General features: G+C 50.5%; 1 protein-coding gene across 7 annotated transcripts in view; it reads right to left on the minus strand.

Annotated features, from left to right (window-relative positions):
- The window catches only part of EFCAB6 (EF-hand calcium binding domain 6), a 215,066-nt gene that overhangs the window by 62,439 nt on the left and 129,404 nt on the right, over positions 1-23,223 (minus strand). For all 7 annotated transcript variants that reach the window (XM_074326517.1, XM_074326519.1, XM_019715052.2 and 4 more), the window contains 5 exons: positions 21,666-21,780; positions 19,217-19,350; positions 13,597-13,829; positions 4,415-4,511; positions 19-137 (listed from right to left, as the gene is read on the minus strand). In XM_074326517.1, the coding sequence (XP_074182618.1) occupies positions 19-137; positions 4,415-4,511; positions 13,597-13,829; positions 19,217-19,350; positions 21,666-21,780 (698 nt within the window). The remainder of the gene's footprint in view (positions 1-18; positions 138-4,414; positions 4,512-13,596; positions 13,830-19,216; positions 19,351-21,665; positions 21,781-23,223) is intronic.

Here is a 23,223-nt window from a genome sequence, read left to right on the forward strand (position 1 = left end):
TCTTCAGATACCACTCACCTGGTCCAAAGCTTTTCAAATTCTCGTGGTGTGAGGGGAATATCGAAACCAAACAGCGCGTTCTTTATATCCCGCCGTCGGAGAATGCCGTTGCCCTCATTATCCGTTTCTATAAAGTTCTACAAAATTAGGAGATGGCGTTTAGTGACGTATAAGACGTGTTTATGAAGGTACCAAGGATTTTTGACAGTTAATATCTGGAATAATCTAAGACAGCATCCTCACCGTTTACCTGCTTAATTACTTTCATATCTAAGTTCCAGACAACGTTTACCGTCCCTCTAAAGGTGAGAGAGAGCAAACACACGCATTCTGTGTAGATGGGGCTTGTTTCTGGGCAATGGGTGGTCTCAGGTGTGTGACCTGGACTCCTCTCCTGACCGACAATTTTGCCTCAAAAACTGTTAGAAACAAAGGCCTGCTGGAGCCTGGGAAATAAGACTGCAGCCCACACTGCTCGAGGTCATCTCAGTGATGCAGTCATCCCTCCGGCTGTGACAGGGGAAAGGAGGGACGTGAGACGCCAGCTGAGGGACGCGACAAGATGACGTGGTGCCGTTTTAATGTCCCTGAGGGTGCAGAGGGCGTCTGGGCGTGTGTCCGGCACTACAGAGGACAAAGCCTGGCAGGTCAGGTAGCACACGGCACTCAGCACTGTCTCATCTGCCCAGGTGACGGCTCACTCGACCCTCCTCACAACACCGAGGTGGAGGTGCGACGGGCACGTGGGCCAAGCCCTCCGCACGCGGTCTCCTCAGTGGTGAGAGAGTGAGACACTCCGCGAAGCTTGGGAACAAGGCAGGACTAGCTCTATCGCCCGCTCGTCATCGCTGTCCTGGAGGGCGATGCTGTTAAGCCAGAAAACGGAATGGAAGGTGTAACCATAGGACAGGAAAAAGCACCACGGTTGTTATTCATGGATGGCTTGAGTGTATGTCTGGGAACACCAAGCATCCACACATTAAGTATTATGATAAGAGAACTGAGCAGGAAATGAGGATTCCCTATCAACAGGCAAAGTCATCCACCTGTTTATACATCAGACACAGAAAATGAATTTTTAAAAATAACATTTACAATGGCATCAAACATAGAAATTCCTAGGAATAAGTCTTACAAATGACTGCAAGGCTTCTGCACAGAAAAGCCTGAAACTCTGCTGGAAGACACTACAAAAGGCCCCAGCGAATGGAAATGCACTGTGTTCATGCACTGGAAGATTCGAAATAGTCAAGATGTCATTTCCTTCCAAACATCCCAACACATCTCTTTTTTCCTTTGTGGAGCTTGACAAACTGTTTCGGAAACTCATGGAGGACAGGAAGGGACCTGCCTGGCAGCTAAGTCAGATGTATTACAAAGTTACGGTGACTATAAAAATGCAATACCAGTGCCATGATACACAAACTGACCAACGGAACAGGATGAGGAGCCCAGGGACACCGATGGCCTTGAGCAGGACGGTGGTGATGCTGCAGAGTGGGGAGAAGGATGGGCCTTCCAGGGGCTGGTCCTAGGACAGCTGGAGCCCCACCTGGAATTGCAGGCTGCCTCACGACACAAGAAACATCGAGACCTGAATGAGGAAGGTGACGCCATAATTATATCTCCTCAAAGAGAATGTAAGATATCTTCTGACTTCAGGGTACAATTTCCTAAATAAGACCTACAGGAGATGTTAATCAATTTGATCACATTAAAAAAAAAAAGAACTTCTGTTTCAAAAGGTATCGTATAAAAAGGGTGCAGACAGAACACAAGCTGGGCAAAGATACTCACAGCACCTTCACTTACCCAAGACGAGCAGCCAAACCATAGCAAGAGTCCCTACTGACCAATGAGAAAAAACAGCCCAGTGTGGAACCTGTAAAACGCCTCAAGCAGGCACGTCACAGGAAAGGAGACCTGACGGATGAACAAACAAACGAAATGATGCCCAACCTCGTTAGCAACCAACAGTACAAATGCTAATTAAAGCTGCAGTGAGACGCTGTTGCACATACACCAGACAGGAAACCGTTGAGAAGTCTGAGAGCATCAGGTGCTACAACGAACGGTACAGGTGACCGGCTGTGACAGAAGCCCTCTGGCCCACAAGCCCAAAAACATTTCCTGTCTGGCCCTTGACAGAAAAAGTGTGCCGACTCCTGGTCTGAGGATTGACAATGTTCTAGTCCTTCATTTGGAGGGTGGTTAACACGGTGGGGTGTACTTTGGAACACGCGGGGACTACTTAAACAGTACATATACATTTAAAATACATACGTAGATATTATTCTTATATTCTACTGTAGGGTCACAACTTTAAAAACTTAATGAGCTTGAAAAAATTAGGTCTGGAGGATTTGGAAGTGCCTTTCAGAGCTGGCAGCAGATAACACAACAATGTGAATCTATCTACCACCACGGAACGGCTGAAACACAAACGGTTAAGGTGGTAAATTTCATGTCCCGAGCAGCTATCTCATCACCGGGAGGCACATCGTGGACACCGCTAATCGTATCGACGTCGCAGTCTCTGTAGGGTTAGAATTCAGAACTAATTTCTTCAGTAATTTACTCAAAATACACCAAGGGAGTGACAGAGGTATCCGGTATAATAATAAAACGTGCAGGGTTATGTGGTCCTGTGGGGGTCCCAGGGAGGTGTGGGGTCCGTGAGGGGACAAGTGTGGTGCATGGGCTGCATTCTGCACAAAGTGGCTCCTTCCCTCCCTCCTCCACACACCCCCACAGACCTGCTGATTCTCCTCCCTCTGGAACCCTTCGTGTCTCCTCCCCTCCCCACACTCCCAGCAGGCTCAGTTCTAGAAAAGAGGGAGTTTCCATTGGACAGACCTGAGGCTGCTGGTTTAATAGCACAGCGCTTGGGACCCCCATGCCTCCTCTACACAGAGTTCGGGTTCCACAGAACACCAAGGGGAAAGATGGTCATGAGAGGCAGTGGGAATAAGGTGTGGAGAGGCAAGTGTGGAGGACGCCCTCCAAGGAGTGAGGGTCCATGTGCAGGGAGAGGTCAACCTGACCCGAGAGGACAGGCGAGGGCAGGGAGGGGAGGAGGCCTGGTAAGCGTCACGCAGCCAGGGGAGGAAGCGTTTCAAGAAGGGTGGACTTTAGGCAGAAACAAGACCTCCACACGCAGCTCTCCAGTCGCTCTCTAAGAGCCTAGCCTGTTCACCTTACCCACAGCTTTGTTAATAATCTGCCTTTGCTCGGTGACTGTCACCTCCCCTGGCCTGGGAGCTCCGTGAGGTGGGAACAGAGTGACCATGGTACAAACGCATGTGCCGTCAATATGTGACCAGTAAATCCAAGTGGGGCCAGATGAAGCTGGGAACAGCACTGGAAGAGGCCCTCGGGGGTCCCTGGGTCCACAGAGAGCAGCACCATGGAGAGCAGTGGGTCAGGCAGGAGAGAAGGCCGCTCTTTCTTTACTAGATCAGAGCTGAGTGAGCTTAAAGGCCAGAGAAGCTGGGAGAAAGGGCGGGGAAGATGATGGCAAACAGCGTGTCCCGTCCTCTCCCACTGGCATGCACTGCCTTGGTTACATTTGGCAGCCTGGAGCCTGCCCTGCACTCCTCGGCCTAGAGGATTGCACTGGAAGCCCGGCCTTATTTGTCGGCTGGGACCAGCACAGTCAACTGTGGAGAACAAAGAAGTGGGGAGAGGCAGCCCAGGAGCCAACAGGACTTAAGACAGAACCTCATACTGGGCCCAGGCCGAGACAGAGCAAACCCAGAAAGGAAAGGACCACGTGAAATGAAGTGGAGAGCTTCTTCACGACAATGTGAAAATACTTCCATGATGCTGTAAAAATGCTTCCTAACGGGGATTACTGTGTTGCACCATGAGGTGGAGACCCCACATCTCAGGCTCAGGAGACACCCGGGCTTGCACATTCTGATCTGCTGTCCTGCAGGTACGGCTGTCATTGTCGCATTGTCACTGATACATTGCTTCCCATTGTGACACCAGAACCAGAAGTCACACACCTGCACACGGAGGGCACTTGTTTCCACAATGTGCTTTCTGCTGTCTTGGCAAGACAGGAAGAAATACCTCTTGGAAATGCATGTATGTAACTGTGTAAAAATAGGTGTGACATCAGCTTATACGTCTAAGTTTTCAATGCATATCAAACCTGAGAGAAAGCCGGGAATTTCTGCCCATGCAGCTCCGAGTACAATTACAGTTTTCATAGCATCATTTGATCGTGAATGTGAGAATTTATTCTGAAAAAGTATTTTAAGACTAAAAGGAGTCACCAAATTGGGTTTACAAGGTGGTTTCCCCATCTCAGCGCCTGGATCTAAACATAAACAGCTTGACTGTCCCAGGAACCTTGGAATATTGAAATAGATTTCCTTTCCTTTGAGGGAAAGAATCACTTTCTTACCTTAGACAAGTCTGACCATCTGGTTTTTGCTTTGGTAACAAGATACTGATGAGCCTGTTCGCAAGCTAGTTCTGAATCCGTGATCTTTTGTTTTGATCTTAAAGAAAAAAACAAACAAACAAACAAACAAACAACTGTGTTTAAATATAATAGACTCCTCAATCTCCCAAGGGGGTCCCCTACACCTATTGTTTCAAAGATACCGTTAAAGTCTGTTATTTCACCTCTGGTTTAACTTAATTCTTAAAATACAGTCTTATCACCCCAGCTGCATGGTGGGGAAGTCTTTTCAAATTTTCTAAGTCCTGTTTATTTTCAGATAAATGCTGTTCAACTTTTTCTGCAGGTCACAAAACAAACAGGGCTCATTTCTTCTCAGAGGGGGAAAAACACAATATTACGTTAAGTGTCTTTGGAAGAAAACAACTAAGAAAGTTTTACTGCTGCATTTACAAGTTGGAGTGACAAGCGGACTAAACAAAACAGGTCAGGAGCGAGGGGGGGACTCGGCTGACAGATTTCTCAGTCTCAGCTACTGTTCAATGTCTAGGTTTGAAGAAGGAAAGTGATCAAAATTCTGTTTATTTTCTCACAGGACGATGGGCACTGAAGACATTTAAAATAAGAACCTGTGCTCACCGCCATGGCTAGGCCACAGCGAGGTGCAGTGAAGACTGTGGCTGAAGGAATTTGGGGTGCTCTGGATTCGTCTGTTCACTAAAACACATTAGGGGAGTGTGAAAACCTGTAAAACCTTTGAGACCTGTTTCTCTGTAGCTCCCTTGCTCCCAGGGGGCATGTGTGACTCCATTTTTGGGAGCCGGAGCGTCCCCACACCCAGCTGTGCACCTGTAACATTTTCCCTTGGAGACTAGAGCACTGAGACAGTCTTCCAGCAAAACCAGCGGACCACGCACGTCACCCTGAAACGGGACCCCATCTGCGCACATGCTCAGAAGCCACCCGATTCACAGGCTCGTGGACGACCAGTGCATCTTGCCGAAGGGTGAACAAGAGGAACTAATGGCCAATGCCCCATATAGACCCTCGTGTGAATTTCTCCTCAGGGGACCCGGGAAATCCAGGGTGGGGACAGCAAACAAGTCCCATGTTTCCCTTTTAAAAAAGTCAACCAGCACGCTGCCAGTTGAGAAAATGGAGGGGCTGTGTGTGCTCCACACCACAGAGGCCAAAGCTTCGTGTTGTCCTCAGAGAGGTGCTGCTGTGAATACGGCCCAGTGCATGTGACACATGGGCCGGAGCACTGAGTGCGTTTCCAGGGAGCTGACGGCCACCACGAACACCTGCCGTGAGCAGCAGGGGCCAGGCACTCGCCACGCGGTGCTGATGTTACCACATTGTGGTGAAGAGAGGTTAAATAGTTGCCCAAACTGCACAGGGAGGTCCCGGCACCCTGGCGTTCCAGTCAGGTCTCCCTACGCCCGCGGCCAGGCTCTCCCACTGCCACTCCCTTCTTTATCGGGGACTCCAGCTTCGGCACCCCGTTTAACTTCACTCTTCATAGAATGGCTCCTTTGGAACCTCCGTTTCGTAGAGGTCAGGGCCACTCTTGTTTGCACCGTGCTGAGGGTCCCCTTGCCACTTAGCATGTCTATTGTAAGTCACCATGATGAGGACCAGGCACTGTGTGAGGTCCAGGGAAGTGAAGCCTGCGGCTCCCGCCTACAAGAGGGGCTCTCCTGGAACATTCCACTATGGTCTCACATTTTAAAAGCACACAGTAAGCCAGCCACAGCAACTGGAATGAACAAAATTAAGCAGTAATAATTGCAATTCCTGTGGCTTCTCCTTTAAATACAGCCTAAGAAATCCCGCTGCTCTCTGACAGCTATCCTGGAGCACCCCTCAAATTCCTGGGTGACGGACAGTGCCCAGCACCCACTGGTCACCAGGTTCATGGCGACCATCGTTACCCCAGAAATCCACACTGTGCTGTTGACCCGTGTATCACATAGAAAGCATCTTTCTCATTCAAAGCAGTGTTTCTTTGGTGAATTACATAAATGCTGACTCCCCTGGTTTGGCACACAAAAACTCTCCTGTTTGCTCAGCTGGCAGGTTGCTGAGGACCAGCTGAGATGAGGTAGGATCTTCTCCCTGTTCCCATGTCACTGCTGAAATGGACCAAATGAGCACTCGCCTAGCTTCGTTCTCTCTCCTGGCAGATGCCCGCTTGTGGGGTACACAGGTAAGCTGGCTGGCACCGCTCCCATTAGGGAGGACCCCCCCCCCAGTCTGTATATTCATCAGTTTCTTCTATAATATATGGCCAAATCCAAGGGTCTTCACTTACTTTTTGGTTGCACGTGACACTGTGAACCACCTCTCTCCTCTCTAGTTGCCTCTTTAAATGACACCGTGAGCTGGACATGTCCACCAGGGCCTCGTCACCATGTGTCCTCAGCCCTGGGGATGCTCCTGCCCTGCTGGCTCCCCCCGCCCTTGACCTTCTCTCTCCTTCCACCCAAAGTGTATTTCCTCTTCTGAGAGGCCACTCCTCCTTACGGCCCCACTGCCACCCCATGTCCAGACCACATTAGTACTATAACCTCACCTGCTTTTCCGTTCCATCTCCCCAACTGCCTACCGGACATCACAGAATCATGGAATTTCCCGGCTGGGAAGGGATCCAAAGGCCAGCCAGTCTAACCCTCTGTCGCCGCTTTACACTCAAGGCTTTGGAAGCCTGGCGGGATTATGCTGCACTTTCACAGGTGTTGCCTAAAAGGACTGTTGGGCCTAAGGGTGCACGTCCTCCCGCCTCCGCCTTCAGGCTCCTCCCACATCCCACCTGCACCCACAGGGCTCACCTGGACGTCCCCAAAAGTGCTCTCAAGGAGAACCTGGGCAGCACGTTCTCTTTCTCTCCAAAGCCAACACCACAAACTGACCTCACCATCTAAGCACATATCCAAACAGCCCCCAGCAGCCCAATCTCTCTCTTCTAGGCCATAAGGCTTGATTATTTTCTTAGTGACCCACGCTCAAACCAGGGACTCCTACTGATTTTCCCATCCATTTCTCCTTTACCCCACGTCATATACTTGTCTCTTCTAGAGACATCAGGAGGTTGCCCTGTGGCCTTTGCCAGAAGTCACTTATTTCCTGTCCCGTTGCCTGGCTCTTTCGCTCCTGACAATCAATCAGACGCAGGCTTCCTATGAGCCAGCCTGTGAGTCACAAATACATACACGCTTGTGTGATGAGTGGCTCTGGGTCCTGCAGACCCTGGGATGAGCAGTGTGGCCAGAGCCCATGTCCCCAAGGAGCTCGCACTGTGGTGGCAGGAAGCTTACAGCAAACAATGGGACAATGACTGAATCTGGTCACTTCAGACACTGTGTGTGACCGAGAATGATGGGCAGGAGGGGACACTTCAGCTAAGAAGGCCAGGGAGTGGCTCTGTGCGGCGTGATGAGGACACAGCTGTGTGACCTCGGGGAGCAGCAGTAGAGGCAGGGCAGGAGTCCTGAGATGCTTCCGGTCCCAGGTGAGAAGGAGACACACTCACTCGTTCTCTCCCACTGATTCCAACTGAAAACTCTAGACAGAACCCAAAAGCTAACGCTCTGAGGACACTGAAAGGAAATACCAGGCGACTGATGGACAGGGACATGAAAACCTGAACAAGGACTGATACAGGCTGAGTTTCACGGGCTTTTTCCCTCCTGTATCCCCAGCTTAGGCTCACGGGGAGTCCTAATTCTGGAACTGTGCAGCGGATGGGGACAGAAAAAGCTCCAAAGAAAGCCTGTTTTTCAGACCAAAGAACTAGGAAGGAGGGCCCCTGCAGTGCAAGGAATGTGGGGGACCCCCCCCCTTTTCGTCTCCTTTTACTCTCTGTCCTGATCCCAGGCAAGTCTGGTTACAAAACTTGTACTTTTGTAATGGTGCCAGCAATAGCAGTGGCCAAGCGGGAACCTACAACTGAAATTCTTCTCTCCAACCAGAGGAAATGGGAAAAGCAGTCACTGTGATTCAAGGAGCATTGGGGGAATCCACTTACTATTTTTCCTTTCTATTTTCTCTCACCCTGTGGCCCTGGAAGTGGACCCAGTCATGGGAAACACACAGCAGCATGGATAAGCTAAAACCTAAGGTTTTCCAGCCAGAAGCTGGAAAGCGTGGGGAGAAATCATAGAGAGGAGAGAGCTGGAAAAAGGGACGCCCAAACCTGTGCAGGAAGTTCCGGGTTCACCTCTGACGTGCACATGTGAAACTAACCCGAAGCAGTACAGCAAAAGCTTTGAGAATTTGACTACTATGTAGTTAAAACTGGTGCCTGGGTGCTGCACACATGGGCTGGCTAGATAGAGCTACAACGGCTTTGAAAACTAAACTGATGTTGAAACCACAGAAGGCAAGTCAGGACTAGCAGTCTGAAACTAACTGGATTGATTGCCAGTTTAAAAAAATAAAAAAAGAATCAACACGCGACTGAGGATTTTAACAGGGCCAGAATGTCATAACATAATATTAAAAACGCCCAAGATACAATCCAAAATGACTCGATATACAAAGAACCAGGAAAATTTCAACAATTTTCAAGGTAAAAGATGATAGACAGCAACTCCAAGATGACCCAGATGTTAAAAATATATTTTAAACCAGATATTATAACCACGAAGTTAAGGGTGAACGTCCTTGAAATAAATGGAAAGATAGAAGTTTTGAGCAAAGAAACAGAAGCTTAAAAAAATAGAAAAGAAAGAAAGAAAACAAATGGAAACTTTAGAATTAAAAAATACAACTGAAATAAAATTTTCCCTGGATTAACTCAATGACAGAATGGAGATGTCAGAGGAGTGAGTCAGTGAGTGTGAAAATAGAACAGAAATAATCCAACCTGATCAACGGAGAAGAAAAGAGAAAAGAATATAGCCTTAGAGACATTTGATACCTGTGATACAAAATCAAAAGATCTAACATTCATGTCATTGGATACCAATAGGAGAGGAGAAAGAGATTGGTACAGAAAAAAAGTTAAAAGTTGAGGAAATAATAGCTGTAACCTCCCCAAATTTGATGAAAAACATAGTTACAGAATCAACAAGTTCAGTAGGCTCCCCCCCCAAAGATAAACTCAGAGAAAATAATGCTCAGACACATCATACGAAAACTACCGAAAACCAAAGATAAAGGATAGATCTTGAAAGCCACTTGCAAAAAAAATGGCACAATACTTGGAGGGCGGGGTGTAGGGAGATCATTTGAATGACTAAAGACTTCTCACCACAAAGCATGGAAGCCAGAAGACAGCACATTTTTAAAGTTCTGAAACAAGAGTTGTCAACCCAGAATTCTATATCCAGCAAAAGTATCTGTTAGGAATGAAGGAGCAGGAACGACATTCTCAATGAAGGAAAACTAAGACAATGCGTCTCCAGTAGACGTGTACTGAAAGATAAATGCTAATGGAAGTTTTTCAAGGGAAGGTAAACGATAGCAGAGAGAAACTTGGAACTTCAGAAATAAAGGAAGAGAAGCAGAAAAGGCAAATATCTTTGTAACTATAACATACTATTTTTTCTCAAGAGTTTCAAAATACACGAAGCATAAACTGATAGAACTGGAAGGAGGAATAGACAAGTGCAAAATTATTGAGGGAGACTTCAAGACTCTGCTCTTAGTAATTGATAGAACAAGTAGACAGAAAATAAAAAAGAATACAGACGACCTGAATACCAACCAACTTGATTTCACTGACACTTATGTTATAGAACACTCCTCCACCGAAGAACAGCCAGATACACATTCTTTTCCAGCAAACATGGAATATTCACCAAGATAGGCTATTTCTAGGATCATAAAACAGACCTTAACAAACTTAAAATAATTAAACTCACACTAAGTATGTTCTCTGACCATAGCAAACTTTTAAAACTAGAAATCAGTAACAGAAAGCTATTTGGAAACTATGAAAATATTTTGAAATTAAAAAACACACTTCTAAATAATCCATGGATCCAAGAGGAAGTCTCAAGGGAAATTAGAAAAAATTTTCAATTAAATGAAAATAAAAACTACAACATATCCAAATTTGTGGAATGCAACTAAATCAGTGCCTACAAGGAAAGTGATAGCATTAAGAGCTTAGAACAGAAAGAACTTAGATGAAAATTCTGTGGTCTTAGTGATCATGATTTTAATTTTACTAAATCTATTGCCTTATCCTAAGAAATATTCAATCATCATTCATTATTTCCAACTATGCTAAAAAAGAGAGACTAAAATAATAATAATAATAATAAAATGATGGAACCGCTTAGCAGACTAATATAACACTGAAATGAGTCACCGCTATCGTATCAGCCTTCAGTTTGCTGACTGCCCAAAGTGTAACAGCATGTTTCAAGAAGGTATAAGAGACACAGTGACACCATCTTTGTAGTCCTGTGTTCATTTTCACTGAACACAGTTGAAAATTCAGAATTCCTACTTCATGCAAAGAGAAGAAAACTGGGATAGGAAGATGTCTCAGTTATTAGGTGACGCGGGAATGAATGCGGAGAGAGAAAAGCACTCCTGATTCCACTGACGATGGTGAAACTGACCATATAAGCCAAAGGTCTGTATGAGAGACTAACGCAGTTCTAAGCACAAAAGGGAAAGTTGGTATTTTCATTCAACAGGAAGGAGATGATCATACAATATTTCGTTACAACAAACTGGACTATCTAATTTTGCTTAAAAAACACATGGCAGTATTCTTTCCTCTTTTATGATGTACATGCACCAAAATGTACTTGACTTAGGTTGTCAGATAAACGGACAAGGCAGGTGTGTTTTAAATAAGGTGACTGCACGGGAATAAATAATGTAGAAATGAGGCAGGGTCATTGGATCCTATTCTAATTAGTACTTATACATCTAAAATGAAAACATGTTGCTGTTATGACGCAAACAAGATGGTCTTCCTCACTTTGACCAAGTTATGAATCCTTCAAGTTTTCAAAAGTATTGCGTTTCGATGATGCCCGTGAAAAGCCAAAGCAAAGAAGGCAGAGGGGTCCCACCGGGAGGGGCAGGATGGCTTCCAGTAAAGGATGGCGTCAGGTTTGGCTGGTGGAGAAGAGTGAGGCTGGGGGACGTGAAGGAGGGCAAGGTCTCTAGGCAGAGAAAGCAGCCCCTCCCATCAGGCACCCTGGGTTCAAATCTCTGCCCCGCCACCCATCACCTGGGCACTTCTGGACAAGTCGTTAACTTTTCTCTAGGCCCCAGTTCCTTCATCTGGAAGGTCAGATAGTAGCGCCCTCCTGTGCAGGGCTGCTGGGGTATTAAAGGGCGTGTCTCCACAAAGCACAGGCACGGGTCTGGCCACGGAAGGGTGTGGCTTCTAAAGCGCTGCCTTGGTTGACATCTCAGCGCTTTCTCCACTAGACCACTGACGACCACACCAGGTCTCCCTGGGCTCCAGCCTCTCCTCCTTTACCACCACCCTCTCCTCTGGGGCTGCCGCAGGATCTTCCCACAGCACACTGTCACTGCGTGACATAAAATCCTCTCTGCCTACCATAACTCATGTATGGACGCCTCAGCCTGGCTCTCCAGCCCCTTCGCAGCGGCCCTCCCCCCTCCAGGCCCCTCTCCCACCACGCCTCACCACTCATGCCACTTCTACACACGCATCCTCTCCCCATCTCCTGAATGTGCTCGCCACTCCCACCTCTGTGACACTGCAAATGCTGTTCCCTGGCTTTGAACCACCGTTCTGGTAGCCTGCACCTGGCGAACTCCTACACATACCTCAAGACACCACTCAAATGCCCCACTTCTCCTAGGCTCCTCGGGAAGGCTTAGCCTCTCCCCTGCCCGCGGCCCTTCAGATGCCCTTGAATGTCAGTGTAGCTCTTTATGTTTGTACCTGTCCAACATCCAATGGAAGTATCTTAATCATCTCTGCAGCACCTAGAACCGGGGCAAAATGCCTCGAACCGGGGTAAAGTCTAGCACGCAGTCTGCTCTCAGTAAATATTTGATGAACGCACGAATAAATACAAGGAAGAAAGTTGACTCATTTGAATGAGAAGATTGTGCTTTCTGGTTGAAATTTTCCATGTTAATTCTGCACACACTCTCCAGAAAATTCTTTCTGAAGCGTATTTTTTGTTTTGTCTTAATGCTAAGCAATCAAGTCTCAAGTGAAAACTCCTCAGAACCTAAGCATTTGGAAGCAGGTGTCCGGCTCACGTGTTACACGATCGGTTCCCGCAGGAACAGACTGCAGACTCTTTCTTGCTTGATTTTAAGTATAGAAAAATAATAATAACCCCAACAAATTCAGGGGGGAAAATTAGGGTAAGACCAGAGGGCTTTCTGCAGCCTAGTGAAGTGTCACATAGTCTGGCCCTGTGACAGGGGCTGAGGGGCTCCCCTCCACGGGGCTGTCCCTGCCTGGTAGAAAGGGTGCTTGTCTGGCGTCCCTGGGGGTGCGAGAGCCTCAAGGGCAAAACAACCCAGTGAATGTCACTACTGTGCTGTGTCTCTGTAGAGAAAACACGTCTCTGTGTCATTATAGGGGACAGTAACATTTCACAAAGGTTAGTATTATAATGACTGGTCATGGAGGGGCTGAATGGCTACTGCATTTGTATATGTCAGCATTGAGCAGATCTTACCAGGGAGACGACTGGGTCAGGTACCGGCCTCGGCGGGAGGCTCTGTTACTGCTTCAAGGAGTGTACGGTCTCCCTGAGAGAAAGCCCAGTGGGCCAAGGGAGTTACAGCTCAGCGGGACGCAGATTCTCCTTTTGCCGCCAGTGAGGCCGGCCTGGGGTGGGTGGGAGTCGGGGTGGAGCAGTGCCAGAGAAAGGGCTGGAAGGTGTTCTCGCATCTCCCAAAGCACCGGGCACTGCTGACCCCAGATTTATTAAAAGAAAAACATGTAAGTGTAGGCATATGTTTATGTGCATAGAGAAAAGACTGGACTGATACACAGACTGGAGATACAAAAACAGGTGGTTAGATCAGGTTGCCTTCTCATCTGTTTTCTAGTCTTTCTACATTGAATGCATATGCCTTGTGTGATTTTCTTGAACTAAGGACACAAAACAATTGCCCTTGGAGGCCGCTGCAGCCTTTGGCCCTGGAGGGCAATGGGAAGGCCGGGCGGGGTGGGGCGCCGGCCGATGTGCCAGACACTGAATGTGCCACCTTCTTACCTAATGAGTCTCTGAGGTGCATCGTCTCTTCTGAGTGGCCGCTTCTCAAACAAATTCCGAAATTCCCGAAAGTTTAGGGTGACATTGAGTCTCAAGCCCAGCAGGCCCAGGAAACGCTCAAACTCTTCGTCTTTGAGGCTGAACAGTAAGTGCTGCAGCAACCTGCGGAGGTCCTGCATGCTGACGATGCCATTCAGGTCCGTGTCCATCTTAAAGAAGGCGGCGTAGGGGTCCTGGAAACGGAACGCACACGTCAGAGCCGCCTCCCGACGCTGCCGACCGCACACCGGCAGCCCCGCGGTACCGACTCGTCTCCAAAGTGAGGCGGGGGAAGGCCTTCCACACCACGCCCTCCAGTGCTGTCCTCTCACGTCGAGCTCAGGACAGGGACAAACAACACCTTTCTGTCCCTTCCATGCTTCTGGGACCAGCACCAGAAGGAAAACAGAGTGCTGGACCAGATGAAAACCTGGCTATAGAACTTTTCATCTAACTTGCGGAATGTCTGCGAGTGTCTGCAGGGCAACGAGCGCCACTGGATTTCACCCCGAGGGGCCCAGCGGCTGGCGCTGCGTCTGATGGCCTCGCTGAAGCTCAGGCCCTGTCTGAGATCCGTGTGCCTGCCGGGCCCGAGGACTGCGCACGGGGGCATTTGCGCCACAGGCCGTGCTGCACGAGGGCACAGGGATTTCCATTTTGCAGATGAGGAAACAGAGGCCAGTAGGTTGAGAGGTCGTGCTGCAAGGCTGAGCGCACACTCTGGAGGCGGGCTGCTGAGTTTCAAATTCCAGCTCTGCCACTTACTGGCAGTGCGTGACCTTGGACAAGATGTGAGGACATAACCTCACCACGCTTCCATTTTCTCGTCTGTAAAATGCGGGTTAGAATAACCTCTAGTTCCACGGGTGGCTGTGAGGACTGAACAGACTAATGCGTGCAGAGCACTTACAGTGTTTTGTAGGTGTTGTAAGCTCTCTGAAAGGTTGTTTGTTATTACGGCTGTTGCTTGAGGTCACGTGCCACGTGCCTGGCAGTCGGATTTAAACGTGCTCTGTCTGGGCCTACGCCTTGCTTCCCCCATAGGTACTTCCCCTGTCTCAGCTTGAAAAGTTGCTGATGTGGTCCCAACACCTCTCATCTCCACTGGTACCTGATCAAGTCCCAGGCCCTGCGATAAGAGGTTATTTGTAATATAAAGCAGGACCTGCTATGACTCACTAATGAGAAGGTTTTGGGATTTTCTGGGAAGACCTACCTTATCTGTAGTCACTCATTTATTCATTCACCAAAAATTATTCAGCACCTAACACGTGCAGTCACTGTCGGGAGCAATTTAAAATGCTGCCTCTGCTTCCCAGTGACACCCCAGTCCAGCTGGCAGACGCGTAACCAGCTGACGGCCTCCGCTCCAGCGGCACTGCTCTCGGGGCTGCTGGTCTCTCTGTTCAGCCAGCTCCCTCTTCCTGCACCTCCCATCTCATGTCTCCAATGGCCCTGGGACAGCTCCTCTTGCCAATCCGCCCAAACAAGGCCAAAGGCAAACTCCTAGCCCCAGGCCCTGCCCCAGCTCGCTCCTCCCAGTCTTTCCCACCTTGGGAAGCGGCAGCTCTGCCTTTCTGTCCGTTGCTCAGACCAGGAGTCCTGTTCCTTGCTTTCTCTCACACCCACAACCAATCTGTCAACACGTCCCTTGGCTCTGCCTCCAGAGCGCCCCCCAGCGTCCAGGAGCTCCACCGCACTCACAGCCCCGATTCCTGCAGGACGCTCACAGCGGCTGCCCACTCCCAGCCGTGCCCCGTGCCCCGTCCTCTGCTCACAGCAGCCAGTGACTCCTTCACAGCTCACGTCAGCACAGGCTGCTCCTCCTCTCAACCCAGCGGTTCTCCATCGCACTCCGGGTCTGACCCCACCCCGACCATGGCCGCAGGCACCTCCAGCCCTGTGCCCCCATCTCGCGCCTCCTTGTCCCCTTGCTGTTGTTTGATGCCAAGCCTGCCTCAGGGCGCCTCCAGGAATTCCCTGCCACCTCTGCACCTCTCCAGGGAGCATTTCCTGACCCCTCTGTACAACGGCACCACCTGATTGGTCCTGGGCGTCTCACCCTGCCTTGTCTTTCTTCACAGCACATGCCCCCACCTGACATACTGGAGAGTTGTGTCTGCCGTCTGCTCCCTCTGCAGGAGGTAAACGGGGACCTGGGCTCTCATCCTTCCCCGCCACGGCTCCGGCTCCAAGACCTTCACACAGGTCTGTGCAGTGAGGTTGCTGGGGATGCAGGAGGCAGCAGATACTCCCCGGACATCTGCTACATGCCAAGCACTCTGCTATCTCCGGGACATGCTGATGACTGCACCAGGGCCCCTGACACCAGGGTCTCCCAGCAGGGATAAAGGCACATGAGCAAATGACAGCGATTCGGTGTGACAAGGCAGTGAAAGACTGAAAACTGCGAGAAGAGTGCTCTGGTGCCAGCCTCAACCCCTGGACCCCAGGGACAGTCCAGATGCCACGAGACCCCATGTTCATAATCTGCACAAATTTAAAACTGTAATTGTTCCCCAAATTTCAGTCTTCAACTTCCCAGAAGGAAGACCTTTCATGGTATTAGGCAGTACCCAGACTTCGGAATCAAACGGATGTTCTTTCAATGACACTTAACAAAGGTGTGGCCTTGGGTATCTCCCCATCTCTCACCCTCAGTTTCTCCATCTGTGAAATGGGAATGCTAACACCGATTGGATAGGGTAGTTGTGGGGATGAAAACAAATGAGTTTACATATATGGCCTCATTTATTCTCATCCTCACAGCTACCTTATAACCTTTCAGTTAGTTCACTGCCTGACATGTACTGTGAAGTCTTTTGTTCACTCAGCGACTACATATCCATCACTTCCCATGTGACAGGCACCATGGCGGGCACATGGGTCATGGGGGTGAATGACTCAGGGGAGACTGGGTCCTTGGGTCTCGTCCATTGAGCGCTGGAAGGGGAACACACAGCAGCGGACCCCAGAGGAAGGGCCTAGGACTTGGGAAAGCTGCGCGTGGGTAGGAGCTGGTCAAAGGGGCAGGAGTGGCAATCCAGGCAGAGGGACAGAATGTTCAAACACAGGAAGTGAGACAGAGTGTGGAGTGACATGAGGGGGAGAGGGTCAGGACGCCGCCAGAGCGGAAGGCCTCGGCCAGGGCAGCGCTGGGGTCCGTGGGCCAGGTGGGTAGGAACAGGGCCCGTGTGAGGCGCACGGGGGCACCTGACTGCTGTACGAGGTCACGTGTCCAAGACAGACGATGAAGGAAAAAGTGCAGCTGCAGACACATATGTACAGAATGATCCGATCTGAACGAGGGTTTCTTGATTCTGTTTGTTTTGAAAAATATACATGAGCCCATGGATACATGGGAATTTCAGATACACTGTCCGGAGGGGGAGTCATGGGGTGAAGGTGAACCCACAGGGGCCACAGAGAACCCATCCCCAGGTCATGTCCCCAGGTCACCAAGCGGGTCCCGCTTCCCTCCCCATAGTCAGGGAGGAAAGACGCTGCTTATTTGGTCACAATGAATTGTTTCCTTCAACTGTTTACGGTCCTTGGCCTGGGCTTCGAGCACGTGGCTAACTCAGCGGACTCTGCTGCTGTCTGTGAACCTAACGGAGCCGAGGCGGACTCCTCTGGTTACGAGAGTACCAGGCAAACAGCGGTGGCGGCAGCAATAACAGTATTTTAAACAAATTCAACTTTTTCCTTTCTTTCATTATTGATGAGGAGAGATGTTTATGTATTTCTCATGAATAAGAGAAACTGTACCTCCCCACTCATGCTTGGTCCCGTTTCCACAACCTGCGGGGACAATGAGCAAACCCCCAGGGGACTCAGGGGACCTGCATCCTCAGATGGATCACAAGACCCTGCAACTAGGAGTTCACTTTGTCTCCCTCACTAGATCCTAAGTTCCTTGCAGGACTGAATGAGTGTCGGTGAACATTTGTGGAATCAATGATTTAACTATTTAAAATAAAGATCATCTTAGGAAATACTGCCGCCAGGCTACACTGATAATAAAGGTAGGAGGACAATGGTGCCAGCATGGAGCTCTACTTCCCCCCTTAACCCCCGCTGGGAGAGGCCGGGAAGAGGAGTCTGGGCTTCAGTGGGCAGGGCAGCAGCAGGGCGCTGGCCTGGGACCCCTCGGAGCCACTCAGGCCCCCTGCTAAGCAGCACAGAGGGGCCCTCGGCTCCAGTGCCTTTCTGCTTCCACCTCTGCCCTCTCTCCCTCTAGCCTGGCTTCCCTCCTTCGGAGAACCAGGCTATCAACCGCCAGACAACCCGGCCTGCTCTGTGCTCTTCTTGGCTGGACACTGGATCGGATTAAACAATGAGGGCCAACCCTTCTGCACGTCTGTAACCACACTTTTTCAAACCAAGCATTGGGATTCATGGCCGGACAGCTGGACAGAAAATGGTCAAAGTCAGAACGATCCTGCAAACCCAAGCTAGACAGTCATCACAAATCTCCTTGTTTTAAAATGGGAGCTTGGTAACCAACATGAACTTCCCATGGGTGGTCAGCGAGGGGAAGAGGGTCCAGAGGACAGGAAACTCGGCTGCCTCTGCCCCCAAGCACCAGCTGCGCCCCAGGGCGCTCCCACCCCTCCTTGGTTGGACTCAGCCCTCCTGGCTTTCTGATGTGTTTGCTTCCACACATCTGGGGCCTCCACCCTCTTTTGCAGCTCACGCAGGCCAGGCGGCTTAGTAAAGCGAGCTTCCTTCCCACTATAGTCACCTGTTTACTTCTCACCACAAAACCGGAGGCCACTCTGCCCCTGCCTCTGCTTGAAGGGCTGCTATTTCTCCTGTCTCATCTGTTACAAACCGCCACCTGCCGCCCATGCCTCAGTCACGCCGAGCCGTGAGCTTTTCCCTAAAGCCCATGGCCGGCCTGCCACCTGCCTTGTGCAAGCTCCCTCTTCCACTGTTTGTTCCCTTCTTTTGCTGCCCAGCACTTGCTGAGGGTTTAAGAGTCGGTTCACTGGTCACCTCCTCCAGGAAGCCCTCCTTAAGAGGGTCTTTTCCCTGTGCCCCCACAGCACGCTACAGTTCCCTCTACGACGGCCAATAATGGTGTGTCTGAGCTGCCTGTTTACCATCTGGATCTCAGAGGCACTGGACTGAGCTCCCGAGCGGGGCTCGTGTCTTTCATCCTCAGCATTTAGCAGATTTCAGCATATAGTAAGTGTGCAACACTTTTTTGGTGGGTGAGTGAATGACTGGAGTGGATGGAATGGATGAACGGACCCTAAAGTCACTGTGATCGGTTTTCCAGCCCTTCCCGCCCCTCCCTCACTTGTGAGGAGAGTCTCCTCACTTCTCTAAGGCCTTCGAGAGGCAGACCTGGCAAAGTGTCAGCAGGGAGGGATTTCAGGGAGGGGTGGGGATCACTGAGTTAGGTCCCCTCCCCAGGAAGGGGAGAAGGGGTCAGCCTGAGTGTGTGGAGGGAAGCGCCCTGTGTCCGGTGGTGAGCAGGACAAAATGGGGCTCTAGGGGTCGTGCCCAAGCTGGCTGAGTGGCCTGCAGTGGGGGTGGGGCAGATAAGCCAAGCAGCACACAGGTCATCATTTACCCGGAAGAATTTCTTCAGTCTCTGGGGGAAAAGTTTCAGGCATTCTTCAGCAGTCATCAAGCAGCTGTCCAAGTTACTTTTTGAAAGAACTGGAGTCTGACATGGAGTCACTCCCGGCTCGCTCCTTTTAGCACCTGAAACAATCACATACGTCAGAAGACTGCCATCAGCGGCGTGCACGCCTACCTCTGCTCCAGCACTGTAACTCTGCCTGTCCCAAGTCCTGCTGGGACCCCATACACAAAGCAACCCTGCGAACCGCACACAGTTCCCTGCCCTGTCACACAAGCACAGCTTGCTCTGCAGGCCGTCCATCGGCCACGCTCTTGCCCAGCACAGCTGACCACTGTGCCCTCGCACGCGCTCTCGCGTTGCTTCCCAGCCTTCCTCCAGGGCAGGGACATCCCTCGTTCATCCCTCCATCCCAGCGGCTGAGAATGAGAATTCCAAGAATCATGGCCTACACCCAGGAATGTGTGATTCAATCAGCATTCATTAATTCAACAGGCATTTCCTGACTACGCAGCTGCCAGACCCTGTGCTCGGTCCTTTCAACAACCCGAGAGGCAGACTCTTCTGACGCCGTTTACTCACAAGGAAATCTGTTATCATGCCCACTTTACACAGGAGGCGACGGAGGCTCAGGGGGTTCCCCGACTTCCACAAGGGCGCAGAGCTCATGGATCAAACAGCTGAACCCAGGCCCTTCCGATTCCAGAGCTCAGCTGGTTAATTACTGCGCTATGCCTTCTCTGTCCCCTAAAACTCAGCAAGAAAGTGTCACCTCTATTTAAAAACCAATCCATTTCCATCAGGTTGGGATAATTTGAGCGTGGCCTTGTCGAACGCCAGGCTAAAAACCTGGGACTTGGTTTTAGACATGGTTCTCTGCACATGTTGCCACCACCCCATCCCCACGGATGGTCTGCAAGATGGACGGTGGGCGGAGCGCCTGAGCTCGTGAGCATCCTGGGGTTCAGTCTTGAACCTGGCTTCTGCCCGGCTCCACCTGGGCCTGCAGTGACCCCTCGGGTTCCTACGCCTGGCAGATAACACCTCCCCAGCTGCTCGCCTGCCCCCTGCATGCCCACCCCGGAACCCTGGCCTGGAGCTGCCCGGGAGCCTCCATCCCCTCCCCCGCCGGGACATCTGACCATGTGGGGATACAGGACTGATGGAGGGTGAAGAGGAGGAGGAAAGGGGGGGTGGGACAGGCTGGGAGGGAGGAAGCCGAGAGCAGTCAACAGCTACTGTGTCAAGTCCCCATCTGCAATGGAGTCACTGCACTGGGATCTCAGGGGAGCGACCTACTCACCCTGGGCCCCAAGTTCCTCACCTGAAGCCTGAATGCACCTGGCACCCTGGAAGCACTCGCTGAAATAAGTGTGGATTCCTTTTCCTTCTTTTCATTTTCCTTCAAAAATGTCGAAACATACCCAAAGAACATGTCACACTTTCAAACTTCTACGGCTTCTTGCCTTGCCCTTTTTTTGGAGCCCTCTCCCTTTAGGGAGGTGCAAGTCTGGGGGTGCTGCAGGGTGCCTCTGCATTTGCCTGGTGAGGAGTTCCAGCAGCTAGTCTCTCCAGTGGAGATCCAGTACCTCCCCCAGACCAAGCTCAGGGAGGACGCAAAACACAGACAGGCCTTCCGGGCCCCTCCCTGTCCAGCCTGCAGTGCATTTGCGGCCAAACAGGAGAAGATTCTAGTGATACATTTGTAAGATTTCTGCAGCTTTTCTAGGGGGCTTATTTGTCCACCCAAACTTCCTTCACATATGAGAAAGCAGCACGGGTGAGAGTGGAGCTGAGGGAGAGGAGAGGGGACACAGCAGAGAGGCAGGGGCTGCATGCCCTTCCTCCATCTGCCAGGTGTGTGGCCAGGAGAGCAGGAGAAGGAACAGGTGACAAACGGGAGGACCCAGCTTCGGGCCCTGATTGCACTGTACAAGACGCACTTCCCGACAACCATCGGGGCCGGGAAAGGGGCGGGACAGTGGCTGGGTGATTGTGGGCAAGTCACTGAATCTTTTGGAATCTCTGTGTCCTTATCTGCTAGAAGGGAGGGAGACACTTGTCTTGCCTGTGCATGGGTGTCATTAATTACAGGTAACCAGCATCTATTTTTAGGGGGAAAATCGTAAAGGACATGAGGTGTGACTGAAGGCACACAGGCTTTGGAGTAAATGTGACAAGCCACCCGCGCTCTAAGTCTGTAGAAGGTTCTGTCAGGTAAAACTGCACTCACAGTTCAGTTTAACTTAATGAAGAGGAAAGGCCAAAGAGCAGTCAGATAAAACTGGACAAAAAAATCCGCTCCTGTCTGAGAACCAACTCTGTCCATCGCTCTGTGTGCTCCTTCACCCCCCATGGCCGGGTGGCAGAGCTCAGAAAGGCTTGTGGTGCCAACACAGGGAGGCGGCCCCGCAGGGCGTGCTGTGGCGGAAGCTACCTGCAAGTGCTGCTGCAAAGTCCAGGTAACTCATCCCTTCCTTCTTATATCCGATGTTTGCAGTCAGCTGAGCATACTGGTCGTCAGCCATGGGCATTCCATTATCTTCCAGTACCTGACAGGAAGAGGAGTGAGGGGGGGCGGTTAGGTTGGCCTGGTGTTCATGCCCAGCTGAGCCCCTCAGCCCCCACTGGCCTCACCGCCATGGCCCCTTGCTCCAGCCTGATTGTTACTTGTCTGCCCCGCCCACAGACTCCCTTGGGCGGGGCCCAGGTGCCCTGGGTCCCTGGCCCAGTACAAGGCTTGTTTGTTGAGCGAGTGAGTGAACAAAGGATCCAGTGGGCGCCCCGCCTGGGGCTGGTAGGCATGGCATTTGGGGCTGAAGTCAGCACTGCAGACCTCGTCAGACGCCGGGCCACACAAGGGACCCAAATTCACATGTGCTGTGACAGCAGTGGCTTTCGAGTCTCATAAGTTACATTTATACTCACACATATCCTAGGAAACATGAACAAAATAAAGCAAGGCAGTTTGAGGAGGGAAAACTAAAATTTTGAATAGTTTCATTATGGTCCACACTTCAAATTGCAAACTATACTCGTGCGTTTTCTCTGTGGGGGAAGGGGAATCCATAGTCCTTCTTGTTTCTCTTGTTAGCCACCTCTGCTCGTTGAAAGTTATCCAAGATCCGTTCACTCCATGACACATAACCTGCTGTTTACAAACTGTTTCCATTTTGTGTACGTGGTGGACGCGGGAGCGACTGAGAAAACACGCCTCCCTGCATTGCACTCAGTGAAGCAGAATCATCCAGACGACAACATCCTAGATCAGCTGAGCTGTGCAAAGGGCAGACTGCCAATGGCCAGTCAACAACCAGGACAGAACTACCTGCCTGGAGGTGAGCCCCCCCCCCACTGAAGGGTTGCTGGGGGACAGAAGACACCATCCCTGCTGCTCTCCAAGTGTTCACAATTTAAATGAGAATACATGATTTTTCTTTTAGAAAAAGGTCAGAAAATCACAGTTCAAAATGTGAGGGGCAGCCAGATAGCTCAGTTAAAGCACGAGCTCTGAACAACAGGGTTGCTGGTTCGATTCCCACATGGGCCAGTGAGCTGGACCCTCCACAACTAGATTGAAGACAACGAGCTGTCACTGAGCTGCTGGAGGGGTGGCCAGATGGCTCAGTTGATTAGAGCGTGAGCTCTCAACAACAAGGTTGCTGGTTCAATTCACGCATGGGATGGTGGGCTGCACCCCTGCAACTGAAGATTGAAAACGGCAACTGGAGCTGAGCTGTGCCCTCCACAACTAGACTGAAGGACAATGACTTGGAGGTGATGGGCCCTGGAGAAACACACTGTTCCCGAATATTCCCCAATAAAAAAAATTTAAACAAAAATGTGTCTATGTGTCTAAGGGCCAAAAACGTCAAGGATGATGAACAGGAGGATGGGGTAAGATAGTATACATCACCACCATCATCATCACCATCATCATCGCCACCATCATCATTACCACCATCACCACCAGCATCATCACCATCATCACCACC

This window comes from Rhinolophus sinicus, linkage group LG02 (genome assembly GCF_036562045.2).
Source record: "Rhinolophus sinicus isolate RSC01 linkage group LG02, ASM3656204v1, whole genome shotgun sequence".
Taxonomy (NCBI): domain Eukaryota; kingdom Metazoa; phylum Chordata; class Mammalia; order Chiroptera; family Rhinolophidae; genus Rhinolophus; species Rhinolophus sinicus.